The sequence below is a fragment of the Oncorhynchus tshawytscha genome, linkage group LG20 (genome assembly GCF_018296145.1).
Source record: "Oncorhynchus tshawytscha isolate Ot180627B linkage group LG20, Otsh_v2.0, whole genome shotgun sequence".
Classification (NCBI taxonomy): Eukaryota; Metazoa; Chordata; class Actinopteri; order Salmoniformes; family Salmonidae; genus Oncorhynchus; species Oncorhynchus tshawytscha.
This window is the reverse complement of record NC_056448.1, coordinates 10,702,653-10,721,434: the sequence shown is the minus strand read 5'-3', so window position 1 is coordinate 10,721,434 and position 18,782 is coordinate 10,702,653. Positions and strand designations below refer to the sequence as shown.

The window sequence follows — 18,782 nt, the reverse complement described above, 5'->3', positions numbered from 1 at the left end:
GTATGATCCTCTACCTAGGCAGGTACCTACCGGGTCTAGCTGATGTCACCAAACCACTCAACGAGTTGCTCAAGAGTGATGCTGCAGTGCAGGAGGAGGCCTTTAGGAAGGTAAAGCAACTCATCCTGTTCTGGCATTTTATGACATGACAAAGCCTATCATAGTCAGTGCAGATGCCAGTAGTTCTGGGTTAGGCGGGCTCCTACTACAGAAATACGATGGACAGTTAGTCAGTAGCTTATTGCTCCAGGACTCTCACCGATGCAGAGAAGCGCTATGCACAGATGGAAAAGTAGTGTCTCGCAGCAGTCTGGGCATGTGAGAAGTTTACCAGGTATCTGTATGGCCTAGATGCATTCACACTGTGATATACCAGACCTCTCATTCTACTGCAAAGACCTTGACTTAGTGCCTTTGAGGCGCCAGAGACTGTTGATGTGCATGATGCGTTAGAACCCTACACCCGTTCCAGACATCCGCAGGCAGCTGTTACAAAAAAGATTGCAGAGCTGACCAGTATAATCGAGGCCTATGAGGCCATGCTGTATGATCCGCATGCTATCTCACCCACCGCGTTTGACGTCGTCAAGAAGCAGAGCTGCAGATGGTGAAACACTGTGACAACAAGATGGCCTAGGTATGCCAGACAAGTTAAGAGCCTACTACACCTGCCGACAGCACCTCTCAACCTCACAAGGACTAGTGTTGTATGGTAATAGAATAGTAGTGCCACAAAACATGTGAAATGAGATGTTAGAGCGCATACATGACGGACGTTAGGGTGTTTTGAAGTGCCGGGAGCGAGCTAGATAGTGGTGTGTGGTTGCCTGGAATAAGTAAACACATCCAGGAAGAGGAGGGACCTTCTGATCTCCACTCCCCAGTCGCCCATAGGAAGGAGTAGCAGCTGACATATGTGAACTCAACAAGCAAAACTACCCGGTAGTTGTGGAATACACTATATATACAAAAGAATGTGGACACCCTTCAAATGAGTGGATTTGGCTATTTCAATCACACCTGTTGCTGACGAGGCACGGTCATAGGAGACCACCTTTCCAGCAAGTCAATTCGTAAAATTTCAGTGAATCACACTTCACCATCTGACTGTTCAATGGACGACTGTGGGTTTGGCAGATGCCAGGAGAATGCTACCTGCCCCAATGCATAGTGCCAACAGTAGTGGAAGAGGAATAATGGTCTGGGGCTGTTTTTCATGGTTGGGGCTAGGCCCCTTAATTCCAGTGAAGGCAAACCTTAACTCTACAACATTCTAGATAATTCTGCACTTCCAACTTTGTGGCAACAGTTTGGGGAAGGCCCTTTCCTGTTTCAGCATGACAATGCCCCCGTGCATAAAGCGAGGTCATTACAGAAATGGTTTGTTGTGATTGGTGTGGAAGAACTTGACTAGCCTGCACAGAGCCCTGACCACAACCCCATCAAACACCTTTGGGATGAATTGGAACGCCGACTGCGAGCCAGGCCTAATTGCCCGACATCAGTGCCAAACATCAGTGCCCAACTTCACTAATGGTCTTCTGGCTGAATGGAAGCAATTCCCCGCAGCAATGTTTCAACATCTACTGGAAATCCTTCCCAGGAGAGTGGAGACTGTTATCGCTCCCTATCCCAGTCTGTTGTCCCCATATGCTTCAAGATGGTTACCATTGTTTCTGTACTCAAGAAGACAAAGATAACTGAACAAAATTACTACCACCCTGTAGCACTCACTTCTGTCATTGTGAAGTGCTTTGAGAGGCTAGTCAAGGATCATATCACTGCCACCTTACCAGCCACCTTCGACTCACTTCAGTTTGCATACCGCCCCAACAGGTCCACAGATGACGCAGTCACCATCGCACTGCACACTGCCCTATCCCATCTGGACAAAAAGAATAGCTATGTAAGAATGCTGTTCATTGACTACAGCTCAGCATTCAACACCGTAGTACCCTCCAAGCTCATCATCAAGCTGGAGGCCCTGGGTCTCAACACCTCCCTGTGTAACTGGGTCCTGAACTTTCTGATGGGCCACCCCCAGGTGGTGAGAATAGGAAACAACATCTCCACTTCGCTGATCCTCAACACTAGGGCCCCACAAGGGTGTGTGCTCAGCCTTCTCCTGTACTCCCTGTTCACCCACGACTGTGTGGCCATGCACGCCTCCAACTTAATCATCAAGTTTACAGACGACACAACAGTAGTTGGCTTGATCACCAACAATGACGAGACAACCTACAGGGAGGAGGTGAGGGCACTCGGAGTATGGTGTCAGGAAAACAAACTCTCCCTCAACGTCAACAAAACTAAGGAGATGATCGTGCACTGCCCTCGACCGCAAGGCTCTCCAGAGGATGGTGCGGTCTGCACAACACCTCACCGAGGCAAAGTACCTGCCCTCCATGACACCTCACCTCGCGACGTCACAGGAAGGCCAAAAAGGTCATCAAGGACAACAACCACCCGAGCCACTGCCTGTTCACACCGCTATCATCCAGAAGGTGAGGTCAGTACAGGTGCATCAAAGGAACCGAGAGAAGCTGTTTTTGTCTATCTCAAGGCCATCAGACTGCTAAACAGCAATCACTGACTCAGAGAGGCTGCTGCCTACATTGAGACCCAATAAATGGATCACTAGTCACTTTAAACAATCCCACTTTAAATAATGGCACTTTAATAATGTTTACATATCTTACATTATACTCATATCACATGTATGTATTTTATACCATCTACTGCACCTTGCCTATGCCGCTCGGCCATCGCTCATCCATATACTTATATGTACGTATTCTCATTCATATTCTCATTCATTAGATTTGTGTGTATTAGGTAGTTGTTGGGGAATTGTTAGATATGTGTGTATTAGATAGTTGTTGGGAATTGTTAGATTACTTGTTAGATATTACTGCACCGTTGGAACTAGAATCACAAGCATTTTGCTACACTCACATCTGCTAACCATGTGTATGTGACCAGTAAGATTTGATTTGAGGGGGGGACCAACTCCGTATTAATGCCCATGATTTTGAAATGAGATGTTCGATGTCCACATACTTTTGGTCATGTAGTGTATTTTTCTTTCTGTGTGTGTGTGCGCGCTGATATTTAAGCACTGATATTTAAGCACTGATATTTAACCCTTTCTCCTATGCTAAGTCTCCTTACACATCTGAACAGCCAATGCATCTCTGTTGCTAGACAGAACCTTAGTGATATCTGTTCTTCATCTGACCTGACCTCTGCCCCAAAGTGCTCACTCCTCCCCAACTTACGGCTGTCATGTTGACTGACTTTTCCTCCCATCGGATCCCTGATGGCTAACAAATAACATATCCAGACAGAATGTAAACATTATACATTCCTCTCTCTCCCTCAGTGACATGAATAAGTATGTTTCATATTTTCAGAACCCAACAGCGCAAACCAGATGGGATGGTGTTTCGCTCCAGAATTCTTTGTTAGCCATGATGGTTAAGTGTGCCTTGAATTCTAAATAAATCAGTGTCACCAGCAAAGCACCATCACACCTCCTCCTCCATGCTTCACGGTCGGAACCACACATGCGGAGATCATCCATTCACCTACTCTGTCTCACAAAGACACAGCGGTTGGAACCAAAAATCTCAAATTTGGACTCATCAAACCAAAGGACAGATTTCCACTGGTCTATTGTCCATTTCTCGTGTTTCTTGACCTAAGCAAGTCTCTTCTTTATTGGTGTCCTTTTTAGTAAAGGTTTCTTTGCAGAAATTCGACCATGAAGGCCTGATTTCACGCAGTTTCCTCTGAACAGTTGATGTTGAAGTGTGTCTATTACTAGAACTCCGTGAACAATTTATTTGGGCTGCAATGTGAGGTGCAGTTAACTCTAGTGAACTTGTCCTCTGCAGCAGAGACCTCTGGGTCTTCCTTTCCTGTGGCAGTCCACATGAGAGCAGTTTCAACATAGTGGTTGATGGTTTTTCAAAAGCACTTGAAGAAAGTTTAAAAGTTCTTGAAATGTTCAGGATTGACTGAACTTCTGTCGTTTGTCTTTGCTTATTTGAGCTGTTCTTTCCATAAAATGGACTTGGTCTTTTTATCAAATAGGGCCATCTTCTGATTGTCTCAAATGCATTAAGAAGGAAATACATTTTAAAAAATGTTACTTTTAACAAGGCACACCTGTTAATTGAAATGCATTCCAGGTGAATACGACATGAAGCTGGTTGAGAGAATGCAAAGAGTGTTCAAAGCTGTCATCAAGGCAAAGGGTGGCTACTATGAAGAATCTAAAATATATTTATATTTTAAAAAAATTTTTGGGGGGTTACTACATGATTTGGTCTGTTATTTCATAGTTTGATGTCTTCACTATTATTCTACAATGTAGAAAATAGTACAAATAAAGGAAACCCTTGAATGAGTAGGTGTGTCCAAACTTTTGACTGATACTGTACATTTTAAAAGATGCAAAGGGTGATGTGTTGTATTGGAACAATGTTATTATAGGGGGTATATTCATGATGTCATAAATGGTGATTAGGTAAGTCAGTTCCCATGTACCCTTCAAGTATTGGGGCGGCAGGTAGCCTAGTGGTTAGAGCGTTGGGCCAGTAACCGAATTGCTGCTGGCTCGAATCCCCGAGCTGGCAAAGTAAAAATCTGTCGTTCTGCCCCTGAACAAGGCAGTTAACCCACTGTTCCCCGGTCGGCTGTCTTTGTATATAGGAATTTGTTTTTAACTGACTTGCCTAGTTAAATAAAGGTCAAATTAAAAGTATCAAGTCCAGTGAAGACAGTCTCCGTGTTATGTTGCCAGCTATGTTTGTTTCATGAAAGTCAACTACAAGTGATATACGCCTCCAGATTCTTCATATAAATTCTAACTCTACAACTTGAACCCACAAATTCATGCAGTTTTCTTTTGGTAGTCCGTGTGTTGACACTTGAATGTCAGTTTCACATGTCATGTTCATCGGACATCCATTTGCAGAGTTACCATTTGCAGGTTTATCATGGCAGTCAACCTTGTACTTGATGATGCTCAGTGATTACTCAGTTACATGTCTGGTGTGCCTCCAGGAAGCCTGAGCAAGCAGATTCATCATGTGGAGATGAGCTTCTTAGTGTTATACTCATCTAATGTACGCTAACCCCATTCTGTACAAATGTGCACAACCGCGATATTCAAACGAGGCTGCAAAGAAAACTAATGGGACTGTAGCGACTGTGTTGACATCAAAATCTGGGGTGTGAACTACATTTCTATTCAAGCGTTGATTGACATGGTAATGGCTCTATACTATTGCAGAAAAGTTTTTAAAAACTGACCCCTTCGATGCTGTACGTTACATCATGACGTGTCATGGCGTAACGTACAGCACGCATAAAGCAACTAATTCTGTCTTACAGCCTCTCTCCACCAGGTGTAGCACTTCTCTCGCTGTTTAAAACAAGAAAGGGACAGGGTAAGGGGGGATACCTAGTCATTTTTTGCGTCATTACTACAAGCTATCATGACTCTCAAAAGCCGCTGTTTACTTCTGAAGATCACTTTAGCACCGCCCCCCAAAAAAACATTCAAATTCGACACAAACCTTCAAATAGGTATGTAATGACACATTATATAAACTCTTTATAGTGTTTTATTTACATTTTAGAGGCAATAAGGTGATAAGTTGGACAGATCGAGTGAAAAAGCCATTTCCCCACACGACATCGCTCCTTCTCGCTATCACGCAATAGGTTTCACTTCCTCACCGGCAATTTTTAAAAAGACCAGAAGGCTCATTGCCTTCTTGAATCATGCAGAGATGGACATCATGAAGGTCTTGTCATTGATTTTATTGGAAAGGTGAGAAATTGTGCTTTACAATGGTATTGATGTTACACTTGATCTGGAAGTATTACATTTTTTGGGCGCTAAAATAAGGTCAATTGTACGGACCTGCGCGATGTACAAAAGTGAGTTAGTTCACGTTACAATGCCTTCAGAAAGTATTCACATCCCTTCACTTTTTCCACATTTGTTGTGTTGCAGCCTGAATATAAAATTGATTACATTTAGATGTTTTTGCAATAGCCTACACACAATAATAATGTCAAAGTAGTATTATGTTTTTTCACATTTTTACAAATTTATGAAAAGCTGAAATGTCTTTTAGTAAGTATTCAACCCCTTTTATGGCAAGCCTAAATAAGTTCAGGAGTAAAAATGTTCTTAACAAGTCACATAAATTGCACTGGATTCTGTACAGGGACACTTCAATCTTAAATGAGTCCTTGTTTATTAACAGCATGCCGGAGAGGTCACAGTCAAACTTAGATGCATAAAGTACCGGTCTGAAGTGAGTTCCACTGGGGCAGTCTCGTTTAGTTCTCTTATATACTGCTTACACAGACAAGTTATATTTGCATGATTTATCTTAATCATAATTAATTCATTATTAATGTTTGGTTCATGTATGTGACTGACCAATACCTCACTGATAGGGAGGATTGCTCCCAGGCATGTTCAGTCACTTGCATGAACACAGAAATTGGTTATTAGAAAAGCACAAACATAAAATGTTCCATCACATTCCCTCTTATCACTCACTCTGTGATAACCAAATGAATGAAATGTAATGATAATTATTACTTTAAACTATCAAAGGAGTAAGTAAACAAAATCAACGCATAAAACCACAGACATTTTCAAACTCTTCATTCTGGGTTGTAGACAAAATAAACACAAAACCAGACACTTCATACTTTCAAACCTTCATTCAGTGTTGTACAATCCAACTTGTAAAACAATGGCTTTAGACCATTGCTTCATATAGTTCCACATGCTTCATTACACAATTTAATTTATGGACTCTGGCAATGACATTTCAGCTGGAGCTTTTGTCGCGAGAGGCATGTTAATGACAGATCGGTATCTCAATGCATTTGTAGAGTAAATTACCTTCAATTATTTTGTGTGCAGACCTCCACAATCAACCTGATACCCCAAATAAACAATTTTGGACAAGCCTAAATCAATTACGAGCACAGTTGACCACCCCTCTCCCTACTTGAAAATCTATGGCCAGATCTGAAAATGGTTCTCTAGCGATGATCCACAACCAATTTGGCAGAGCTTGAAGAATTTTCAAAAGAATAATGGGCAAATGTTGCACAATCCAAGTGTGGAAATCTCTTAGACTTAGCCAAAAAGTGCTTCTACAAAGTAAAGACTCAGGGGTGTGAATACTTATGTAAATTAGATTTTTGTATTTCATTTTCAATACATTTGCACACATTTCATTATGGGGTAGTGTGTGTAGATGGTTGGAAAAAAAACAATTTAATCCATTTTGGAATTCGGCCTGTAACAACAAAATGTGGAATGAGTCAAGTGGTATGAATACTTTCTGGAGGCCTGTATGATTCCCCACTTTCTAGAACGGTTAATCCTTAGCCTCTTCTCATTCTTTCTTCTCATCCTCTCTCTGACTCATTCGCCCCAGTAAGAGATTTATGGACGGTTCATATGAAAATTGTTCATATGAAAATTGTTCATATGAATGTTTTTTTACTCAGGAGGATTAAGTACCAACAACTTCTTATTCCTGGACTCCTGTTGCTATAAGATATGTGGAATTGAAATCCATACAGCAGATGCTCTTCTGATCACACTCAAAGGAAAATACTGGGGGAAAAGGCTGAAGATGCACACAAGCTTTTATTTGAAAAGTACTGCTTAGAATACTTTTGGATGGCTTCTTGAACATTTAGCACTGTGTTCCTGACATCATTTGGCATAGAGATGGTTACTGATCCTGTGAGGAATTGATTTAATTGATGGTCCAACCTTTTGAAATGCATGTGTTTTGTGCATGGCTCTGGTTTGTGACCCACAAAGAAGCTGTTTCAAAGGAGAATTTCTCAAAAGCTCCCTGATTCGCCACTCCAACAAAACAGTTCGGTGTCAGTGCATGCTGGGTTTTCACTTCGATCTGTCCCCTGCTTTTTTCATAATCCAGTAGTGTGGACAAACTTTTAGAGAAATGGACACCTAACCAGCAGGCCAACAACGCCCTGGAAATAGCTTTACACTGTCAATGTCCCTTCAGTGAGTTGATTTACATCTATCAACAAAAACATACGAAACTGTCACGCCCTGACCTTAGAGATCCTTTTTATGTCTCTATTTGGTTTGGTCAGGGTGTGATTTGGGGTGGGTATTCTATGTTCTATTATTTGTATTTCTATGTTTTGGCCGGGTAGGGTTCTCAATCAGGGACGGCTGTCTATCGTTGTCTCTGATTGAGAACCATACTTAGGTAGCCCTGTTCCCACCTGTCTTTGTGGGAAGTTGACTTTGTTTATGGCACATAGCCTTTAGCTTCACGGTTTGTTTTGTAATGTTTATTGTTTTGTTCGGCGTCTTGTCTAATAAAAAGACCATGTACGCTCCCCACGCTGCACCTTGGTCCTCTTCCTCCTTCAACAGCCGTGACAGAAACACATTGTGGTTTTTGCTTAAAAGCATCCACTGTGTAAAAGGAAGAACGCTGTCACTGTTGGGCTATTCCCAAGTTGACGTAAATACAGAATATGTGAGGTACAAAATGTAAAGGCACTAACTGAATTTTTTTGTATCGATTTATTGTGTTTTGAACCCTAGAGTCTAGTATGTAGTAAGCTGACTGTGAAGGTTCTTCCCAAAATGATGTAATACACACTCTGGTGAGGTTCAAACGTAGATAGAATGAGAAATTAAATGTATTCTTATTTTTGAGCACTAGAGACTAATATGAGGCCTCTCCCAGTAGGCATGATGATATATTTAATAGCCCGATGCTAATCATTCATTAATAATAATGAATGCATAAAGCCAACAACTGGGATGTGAATGCCGACTGCTAGGGATGTGCACGGTTATTTGAATATTCAAACGGACGTTAGTATTCAAATACTTGTGCAAGTAATATTTGCTACAAAATAAAATTATAGGCCTATTTTAACTTTAAAAGGGCTTCTTCTGAGTTAAAACATCCATTTACATACAAGGATACATTATTTAACAAAACAAACTTTTCATTGTAGTTTTTATGACATGCGCACCATAAAAAGACTGGTAGCCCCAACCAGTAGCCTTCACGTGTGTAGCTTGTTGTTTATTTTAATTTCATTTGTATTTCTTCTACGGTGTTATTGACTTGTTTATTGTTTACTCCATGTGTAACTCTGTGTTGTCTGTTCACACTGCTATGCTTTATCTTGGCCAGGTCACAGTTGTAAATGAGAACTTGTTCTCAACTAGCCTACCTGGTTAAATAAAGGTGAGATAAAAAATGTGTTGGCCAATCAAAGTGGCAAAGAGGCTCAATGTGTAGCAAGTGGAGTTAGAGTTCACTAACGCAATGCAAGATGGAATAAAGTTACGTGACATGAGAGAACATGGGAAGTTAGAAATCCAGAACGCTGCAGCCCGCCTGGTTAAGTTGCATGGGTTTGATGGCACAAGCAGGGTAGCCCAGCCAACAGCGAGTTGCAGTAGAGATGACAAGTGCCTGGATTAGGATCTGCGCAGCTTCCTGTGTGAGGTAGGGTCATACTCTACGGATGTTGTAGAGAATAAACCTGCAGGAGCTGGTCACTGCTTTGATGTTTGCAGAGAACGACAGGGTGTTGTGCAGGGTCACGCTAAGGTTCTTTACACAATGGGAGGGCGACACTGGAGTTGTCAACCGTGAAGGAGAGGTCTTTGAGCAGGCAGGCCTTCCCCGGGAGGAAGAGCAGTTCCGTGTTTTTGAGCTTGAGGTGGTGGGCCGACATCCAAGTTGAGATTTCTGCCAGGCACGCAGAGATGCGTGTCGCCACCTGGGTGTCAGAAGGAGAAAAGTTGAGTGTCATCCGCATAGCAACGATAGGACAGACCATGTGAGGATATGACGGATCCAAGTGACTTGGTGTATAGAGAGAAGAGGAGAGGGCCTAGAACTCAGCCATGCGGGATATCAGTAGTGTGAGTATGTGGTGCAGACATATCTTCTCCACGTCACCTGGTAGGAGAGGCCTGTCAGATAGGATGCAATCCAAGAGTGTGCATAGCCTGAGACGCCCAGCCCTGAGAGCGGAGAGGAGGATCTGATGGTTCACGGTGTTGAAGACAGAGGATAGATCTAGGAGGATGAGAACAGGTTAGCTAGTCTTGGCTGTAGTCGAGTTGCCTTGGTCCCTCCTTCTGCTTTCTCCCATCTCTCACAACATTGCCCTCTTCGCAGCTGCAATAGAGTGCCAGCGTCTCTACCGACGGCTACAGTGCCTTGCGAAAGTATTCGGCCCCCTTGAACTTTGCGACCTTTTGCCACATTTCAGGCTTCAAACATAAAGATATAAAACTGTGTTTTTTTGTGAAGAATCAACAACAAGTGGGACACAATCATGAAGTGGAACGACATTTATTGGATATTTCAAACCTTTTTAACAAATCAAAAACTGAAAAATTGGGCGTGCAAAATTATTCAGCCCCCTTAAGTTAATACTTTGTAGCGCCACCTTTTGCTGCGATTACAGCTGTAAGTCGCTTGGGGTATGTCTCTATCAGTTTTGCACATCGAGAGACTGACATTTTTTGGTGTATTTATTTGAGCCTGAGTATTCGGACCAATAATTGAGGCAAATTGAGCTTCAGATGGCCGCCGCAGCAGCTGGACCACAGCCCCAACACATACCCGAGGAATATTTGCGTTGCAGAGAAATTGAATATGTGACTACAATAGTTATGGAAATGAAGGAACATAATGATGATGATGATGATGAAGAGCAGTTAGTTTGCTTTTGCGAACAAAGGGATTTTGCAGCCCACATAAATGTCCTGGGGGGGGAAAGTCCGTAGGTCAAAAACTATTTGGAGACCCAACCCTGTTCCAGCTGGGCCAAATGAGTAAATAGCTAAACTTTACTTTATTGAATGATCTCTTATCATAAACCTCTATGAGCGGGACTGTTAATGGGTTTATGTTTGCACATTCGTCCAAAACACAATATAGCCTATGTTTATTTATCACAATGTTTTTTGTATATTCTATTCTGCAATGTAAGGTGACATAGGGCACATATGCTAACCTGAATAGCAGGGGTTCTCAAAGTGGGGTCCGCTGTATTGCAGGGGGTCCACGGCCAGATCTCAAAATCTAGTTTAAAAAGAATTATAATTGGGGTGAATATTACCAACAATGACAGATTTAGACTAATTTTGGCCAAGGGATCCGTGGAGAAAGTTGATGGTGTAATACAATACAATGTAATTCTAAAATGTATGTTCTTAACCCTGGGCAACATGGGCATGGGAGGCTCACAGGGATATGGGATCCACAGTACTATACTGATTTTATACACTTTTCAACTCAATACTTCTTGTATTCCCCCAATAATTGCATTTCTTTTAACATAATGCACTGTAATTTAAGTTTTAAAACTGCAAAGGTTTATCTCTGTCCTCATGGCAAAATGTGTAGAATTGCAGGATATTAGCTTTTAAAGCAGCAACATTTTCATAAGAGATGGGCCTTTTTTTAAATGTTCCTTCCCAGGGCCCAAGACTTGGTTCGTCAAGCCGTGCATTGCCAAAAGTCATAGTATAACTCTTATTTTTTTTTTATCTCGCTTGAGTTGTGTTTTGATAATGAGGGGGTCCCTGATGAATTTGCTATCACGAAAGGGGTCCCCGGCCAGATCCAGTTCATGGAATTACAGTAGCAACAGCTGTATCTTTTAGTGTCCTTTGGTTTTCTCTCCCCATCACTTCAGATTTCATATCTCGTTCATATACATCGTGGCTGAAGTGCTTGCTGTACACATGCAGCGATGCGACGGTGGCTGCAGAAGTATTTACATCATATTTACTGCATCCAATTGTTACCAAACAATCTTCGACAATCTCTCTGTATCTTTTATATGAAAACGGTCAAATTTGGTGCCGCCTTCCCTATTTCGTGTATAAAGTGAAGCCAGGGACCGAACACCAGCTTGCTGTTGCTGCCATCTCTTAATCCACTTTTCTTAGTTAACTTTACCTGCGATATGCCATACGCAACGCCCTCTTGCGGTTGAAGGCTCCATTGCGAGACGGACACAGCATATTTAGAATTTTTTCAAAACCCTGCGTCCATGCAACACCAACAAAAGGCACAAAAATGGCTGTACTATGTAGCCAAAATACTGTGAGTGATATGCAGGTCAATAACACTATTGTCGCTTAGTGTCCCAAGCACTTCATCCTCAATGGACATGGCTGCAAGCCTTTTCAGACCCATTGTCTTACGCAACCAGGAGTGGAGCCGGCGCAGTGCACTAAAGGACCTTTCACAGGAGCAGCTGCTCACATATCATCATCCAGGAGGTTATGCACAGCAAGCATATCTTTGGGAGGACGTCCAGCCTCTCTTTTCGGGGCAAGAAAGTTTCTGGCCACCAACATCTCTTCTGTTTTTAACATCAATACCGTAGTGCTTGGCAAACTCAGTTAAGCATTATGTATCTAGGAAGTGTTTTGAGTTGGGTCTGCATGCCTGTATGCCTTTTGAGCAGACCTGCATCTACAGTCAAGAATCGCTGGTCAAGCTCACAAACCACTCTGTCCAAGCAGGGGAGCAACAACTCTGTTTTCATTGTTCGGGAACATGACAATTCTGTGCTTAAACCCAAGGAGGTCTCCACCACAAAATCTCTAATTTGCCTTTGTTTGTGTTTTCTTGCTGCATCTGCCTCTGGAATATTGTGAATTTCACAGAGTGCTTTGGTTCAGTCATAAAGTTCTGTGGCAAATGCATCTGTGAGTTTGACTATCAGTGTGTCACATACAGCTTGTTTGCTGAAACAAGCTTCTGCAAGGTCTGCAGTGTCTTTCTGGAGGAACTGAGACTGAAACATCAGTAGGAAATACACGGTGGAGAACTGATGAAGCTTTGCTCTCAGACCAACAGCCATGGGGGATCCAATGGCAGATAGACAATCACAAATAGCAGTTAGTGTCCAGGACTGCATTTCTGGATGGCAGCTGGCATCCCCAGTGGGTGTTTGAGAGTTGTACAAGTTCAGCTGATGCTATTCCCAGCTTGGACTGAGCTTCTTTGAACTTGTGGTGGTTAACTAGGGATGTACTGAAAAACGAATACATATTCTCCAAGAAATTGAAAAACTCAGCAGCCTCCGGAATAGCCCTGCAAGTATGACACAACACCAAACTAAGCTCATGAGCATAGCAATGTACATAAATTGCCTCCGGATGCAGCACTCTGAAATGTGCTGCACACCTCCTTTTGGATCCACTCATGACAGTTGCACCATCATAGGTCTGTGCAACGCACTTTAGGCCTGCTACCCGACTCATTTGGAGCTGCATCAAATGGCTTGATTTCTGCTAGTGCTAGTAAACGCTCCTTAACTGTCCTCTCTGTCACATACCTTACACACAGAGCCAACTGTTCAGACTCCCCATCCCTGTCCTCATCCACCATAATGGTATACATTCCAGACTTTGACATCTCAGAGACTATGGTGTCTGTAATCTCTAGAGCACAGCATTCGATCTTGTCATTCTGAGATTCTGGAGAGCGAGACATCACATTTGATGGATAATTGTACCTTTGCTAGTTACCTGGTAGCTTTGCCATGCCACAACACTGTCTCTGTGTATTTGTGCCATCTCATGTTTACTGAAGAAAATGGAAAGCAGAAAGATGTGTTTTTGTGGGCAGAGTACGCTACTCAATTTTGTATATTTCAAACCAGCAGTGCTGAAATGCACTTTTCTGTGTACCAAAACTTCAGCTTCACTTGTCTGGGCCCAGTGTCACCTAAATCGCTCTCATTTCTGGAAGGAGTTGCTGCAGCGGCTTGATTACTTTCTTTCTCTGGATCTGTTTGTTGTCCCTCTCTCTCTGGATCTGTTTGTTGTCCCTCTCTCTCTGGATCGGTTTGTTGTCCCTCTCTCTCTGGATCGGTTTGTTGTCCCTCTCTCTCTGGATCTGTTTGTTGTCCCTCTCTCTCTGGATCTGTTTGTTGTCCCTCTCTCTCTGGATCTGTTTGTTGTCCCTCTCTCTCTGGATCTGTTTGTTGTCTCTCTCTCTCTGGATCTGTTTGTTGTCTCTCTCTCTCTGGATCTGTTTGTTGTCCCTCTCTCTCTGGATCTGTTTGTTGTCCCTCTCTCTCTCTCTGGATCTGTTTGTTGTCCCTCTCTCTCTCTCTCTGGATCTGTTTGTTGTCCCTCTCTCTCTCTGGATCTGTTTGTTGTCCCTCTCTCTCTCTCTGGATCTGTTTGTTGTCCCTCTCTCTCTCTCTCTGGATCTGTTTGTTGTCCCTCTCTCTCTCTGTATCTGTATGTTGTTCCTCTCTCTCTCTCTCTGGATCTGTTTGTTGTCCCTCTCTCTCTCTCTCTCTGGATTTGTTTGTTGTCCCTCTCTCTCTCTCTCTGGATCTGTTTGTTGTCTCTCTCTCTGGATCTGTTTGTTGTCTCTCTCTCTGGATCTGTTTGTTGTCCCTCCCTCTCTCTCTCTCTCTCTGGATCTGTTTGTTGTCCCTCTCTCTCTCTCTGGATCTGTTTGTTGTCCCTCCCTCTCTCTCTCTCTGGATCTGTTTGTTGTCCCTCCCTCTCTCTCTCTCTCTGGATCTGTTTGTTGTCCCTCTCTCTCTCTCTCTCTGGATCTGTTTGTTGTCCCTGTCTGTTTGTTGTCCCTCTCTCTCTCTCTCTCTCTGGATCTGTTTGTTGCCCTCTCTCTCTCTCTCTCTGGATCTGTTTGTTGTCCCTCCTCTCTCTCTCTCTCTCTGGATCTGTTTGTTGTCCCTCTCTCTCTCTCTCTGGATCTGTTTGTTGTCCCTCTCTCTCTCTGGATCTGTTTGTTGTCCCTCCCTCTCTGGATCTGTTTGTTGTCCCTCCCTCTCTCTCTCTCTCTCTGGATCTGTTTGTTGTCCCTCCCTCTCTCTCTCTCTCTCTGGATCTGTTTGTTGTCCCTCTCTCTCTCTCTGGATCTGTTTGTTGTCCCTCCCTCTCTCTCTCTCTCTGGATCTGTTTGTTGTCCCTCTCTCTCTCTCTCTCTGGATCTGTTTGTTGTCCCTCCCTCTCTCTCTCTGGATCTGTTTGTTGTCCCTCTTTCTCTGGGCATGCTTGCTCTCTCTCACTTATACAGCTTGATTATTGATCTCTGCCTTGCACAGAAGCCTCTCTTTCTGCATGACCCTTTAAGATCTCATGAACATCATTTATTTATGCCTAAGAAAAGTAAGACATGCTGTACAAATCACTAACCTTCATCAGACATGCTCCCTCAGCCCTGTCAGTCTCCAGCTCACTAACAAATTTGTACTGAGAATTTGAGAGAAATAGATTTTTGTGTGTATGGAAAATGCCTGGGATCTTTTATTTCAGCTCATGAAACATGGGGCAACACTTTCCATGTTCCATCTTTCCATGTTGTGTTTTTATATTTTTGTACAGTGTAGTGTCAATGTGTGGAATCACTAGAGCGTTTTTAGATTTTGGGTAAACGTCTCCTTGAATCCATTGATTGACAGGTCTAAAAAATTTCCCTGAAGCATTTGATTTAAACATTTTTAGGGAAATGTAGGCCATGGATGATGTTGGAATCAGTGCAACTTTGTTTGCAGTTTGTATGCCAATCGTAAAACAGTATATTCACCCTACACTTCCCTCTTATTTCCAGGTAGAAGGAGCTGCCTATGTCGGCTCGTTTGTGTGGAAATCTCGTAGTATTGGCATGTGGAACAACTCGCGTGGGGAGAACATGCTGGACAGTGGAGCTCCATTCTATGACACATATCAGACCTCTGATGGGAAATACATGGCTGTCGGGGCTATTGAGACACAGTTCTATAACCAACTCATCCATGGTCAGTTTTGCTCAACTTTACTTTCACTGATTGTTTTATTTTCTTTCTCTCCTGCTTCTCTCTCTTGCTTGTCTTTCTCCTGCTCCTCTACCGCTTCTCCCAACTGTGTCCAGACAGGCTGATCAGCATCTCTGCAGATTATCCCTCCTTCCCTCCCCTGGCATACTGAGCACATCTAACAGTCTGTCATGTATAATGCATATTACACACACACGGAAACACATCATGCACAGCAAGATACTGCAAACAACACTCACACCATTATTTTTCATGTAACCGTCTTGCAGCTGTGAAAAACCATTAAAAACTGGACAGGTACAGTGCCTTCAGAACGTATTCACACCCTTTACCTTTTTCACGTTGTTGTGTTACAGCCTTCATTTAAAATCAATTAAATAGAGTTTTTTTTTTTTTAAACACAAGGCCTAATCTACACTGGAGTTGTTTACCAAGAAGACGGTAAAAGTTCCTGAGTGGCCGAGTTACAGTTTTGACTTAAATCTGCTTGAAAATCTATAGCAAGACCTGAAAATGGTTGTGTAGCAATGATCAACAACCAATTTGACAGAGCGTGAAGAATTTTAAAAGAATAATGGGCAAATGTTTCACAATCCAGGTGTGGAAAGCTCTTAGAGTAATCACTGTCAAAGGTGCTTCTACAAAGTATTGAATCGGGTGTGATGAGATTTCTGTTTTTCATTTTCTCAATAAATTTGCCAAGATGTCTAGAAACATGTTGTCATTATGGGGTATTGTGTGTAGATGGGTGAGGGAATAACGTATTTAAATTCAGGCTGTAACACAAGAAAATGTGGTATAAGTCAACGGGTATGAATATTTTCTGTAGACACTGTAAATACCCACAGGATACCTCTTGATTAACTCATTTGTGTTTGTTTAAAGATTTCTCTAAACTCTAAAATAATGTGCCTCATTCTCACACAGCTTGAATTGACACTCCATTCTTTTTGAGCCAGATAAAAGGAATATCAATGATTTAAACTTTCTGTAATGTCAAACATTGATGGGGGCTTGTTCATTACATATGGAATGGGTTTGAATAGATATTACTTCTCTTTCCTGTCGTCACTATCTGGGCAAGTGGCAAAGTCATATAAACCCCAACTATTTTTACAACTTCTGTTCTTAATATCTGATTTTAAACTTTTAAAAAATTTATCAAATATTTTAAGATGTAGCTAATTTTTTGACTTTGCCACATCGAGTGGGAACCTATTTCCTCGACTGCATCCATATCTCTGTGTTACTCATATCTCATCATTTGCATATCACCTTTTCTAGGCCTGGGATTAGATGCTGCCAACCTTCCTCCCCAGATGAGCTTCTCTGATTGGCCAGTGGTGAGGCAGATCTTCACTAAGCAGTTTGCGACTAAGACACAGGAGGAGTGGGGTCACGTGTTCGACGGAATGGATGCCTGTGTGACTCCCGTACTCTCTCTGGACGAAGTGATCTCCCACCCCCATAACCAGGAGAGGGCCTCCTTCCACAGGGACGCCCAGGGGGAGGTGACTCCGAGCCCCGCACCTGTCCTGTCCCGTACCCCTGCTGACCCCTGCCTGGCCCAGGACCCCCTTATAGGGGAACACACACGCCCCGTTCTAGAGGAGTTTGGCTTCAAACTAGCAGAGGTAGACCAGTTGCTCTCAGCTGGTATCATTGAGTGTAACGTAGCCAAAGCACGGTTGTAGCCAGGCCGTTCTTCTTCTCCTGCCTCTCTCCTCTTCCCTCCGTCCCTTTGTCCTTCTTTAAGAGAAACACCCCGGCTCTCCAATGTACACTTTAGTGTTTATAAGTTGGACAACCGTCTTTGATACATGGTATGCCATGCTGGATGGATTAGCTATTCAAACATTAAGTACTTGGAGTCCTTGGATAAATCCCACTGCAAATGCAATTTATTCATATAATTGTTATTATTATATGTAACTTACAGGTGTTTGTAGTAATGGCTTCCCTCTAACATGCAATAATTGCTTCAGTAGAACGTCTTCCACCTACTGCAAGCCCTGGCGCCTTTGTAAGTGTTTGGACTGTAAGCACTTAATTGTAATTTATGTAATTATGTTGATGACTAGATAGCAATGACAATATGTCAGTCATTACTAGAGTGAGGTAGAGCAAGAGGAGGCGGAGAGAATGATGACCCTTGACTGTAAGTACTCTTTCATATCAGTTATTATCTGTATCCAAGGGTTTGTGATGATTTTTTACATGATCAAGTAAAATGTTATTGGTCACATTCGCCGAATACAGCAGGTGTAGACTTTACAATGGAATGCTTACTTACGATCCCATTCCCAACAATACAAAGTTAAAAAGTAAGACAAATATTTTCTAAATAAAGAAATAGTAACACAATCAAAAACAACGAGGCTATATACAAGGAGTACCAGTACCGAATACATTAACGTGTCATAATGTGCCTCTGAATAGTCTTTGTAATTCTATAAATATGGTGAGAAATTATTCTCAGCTATTGACTGAAGTGCCTGTATTTTATCTTGAATGTTTTCAAAGATGGATGGGCACCCCATTAATAATATTTTTTGACAATTTGTATTAAAATGCTTCAATTAAAGTCATGTTTCTTTTTTCATTTTATTTTGTAGTACAGCTGTTAGATCAATTGAATGCATGATGTTCAGAAACCTAAAATTACATTTGATAATTGAAGTATCACCCAAAGCTATAGATACAGCGCTTTAAATCAGGAATGTCATTTACTTCAGGCATATAGACTCACACAGTACATTCAGAAAGTATTCAGACCCCTTCACTTTTCTAGCATAATTCATCTAATCGTGATGGACCACATTGATAAGAATGTTCACTTCCTCCACTCAAAGTAGTCTAGCACGTGACCGTACCTAGCCCTCACTCATTGGTAT

At 42.3% G+C, this 18,782-nt stretch overlaps 1 protein-coding gene across 2 annotated transcripts in view; it reads left to right on the top strand.

Moving 5' to 3' along the window:
• Positions 1–18,472, top strand: part of amacr (alpha-methylacyl-CoA racemase) — a 33,678-nt gene extending 15,206 nt beyond the window's left edge. For both annotated transcript variants that reach the window (XM_042302185.1, XM_024380837.2), the window contains 2 exons: positions 15,684–15,870; positions 17,173–18,472. In XM_042302185.1, the coding sequence (XP_042158119.1) occupies positions 15,684–15,870; positions 17,173–17,582 (597 nt within the window). In that variant the 3' untranslated portion in view covers positions 17,583–18,472. The remainder of the gene's footprint in view (positions 1–15,683; positions 15,871–17,172) is intronic.
• The last annotated feature ends 310 nt before the right edge of the window (positions 18,473–18,782 follow it).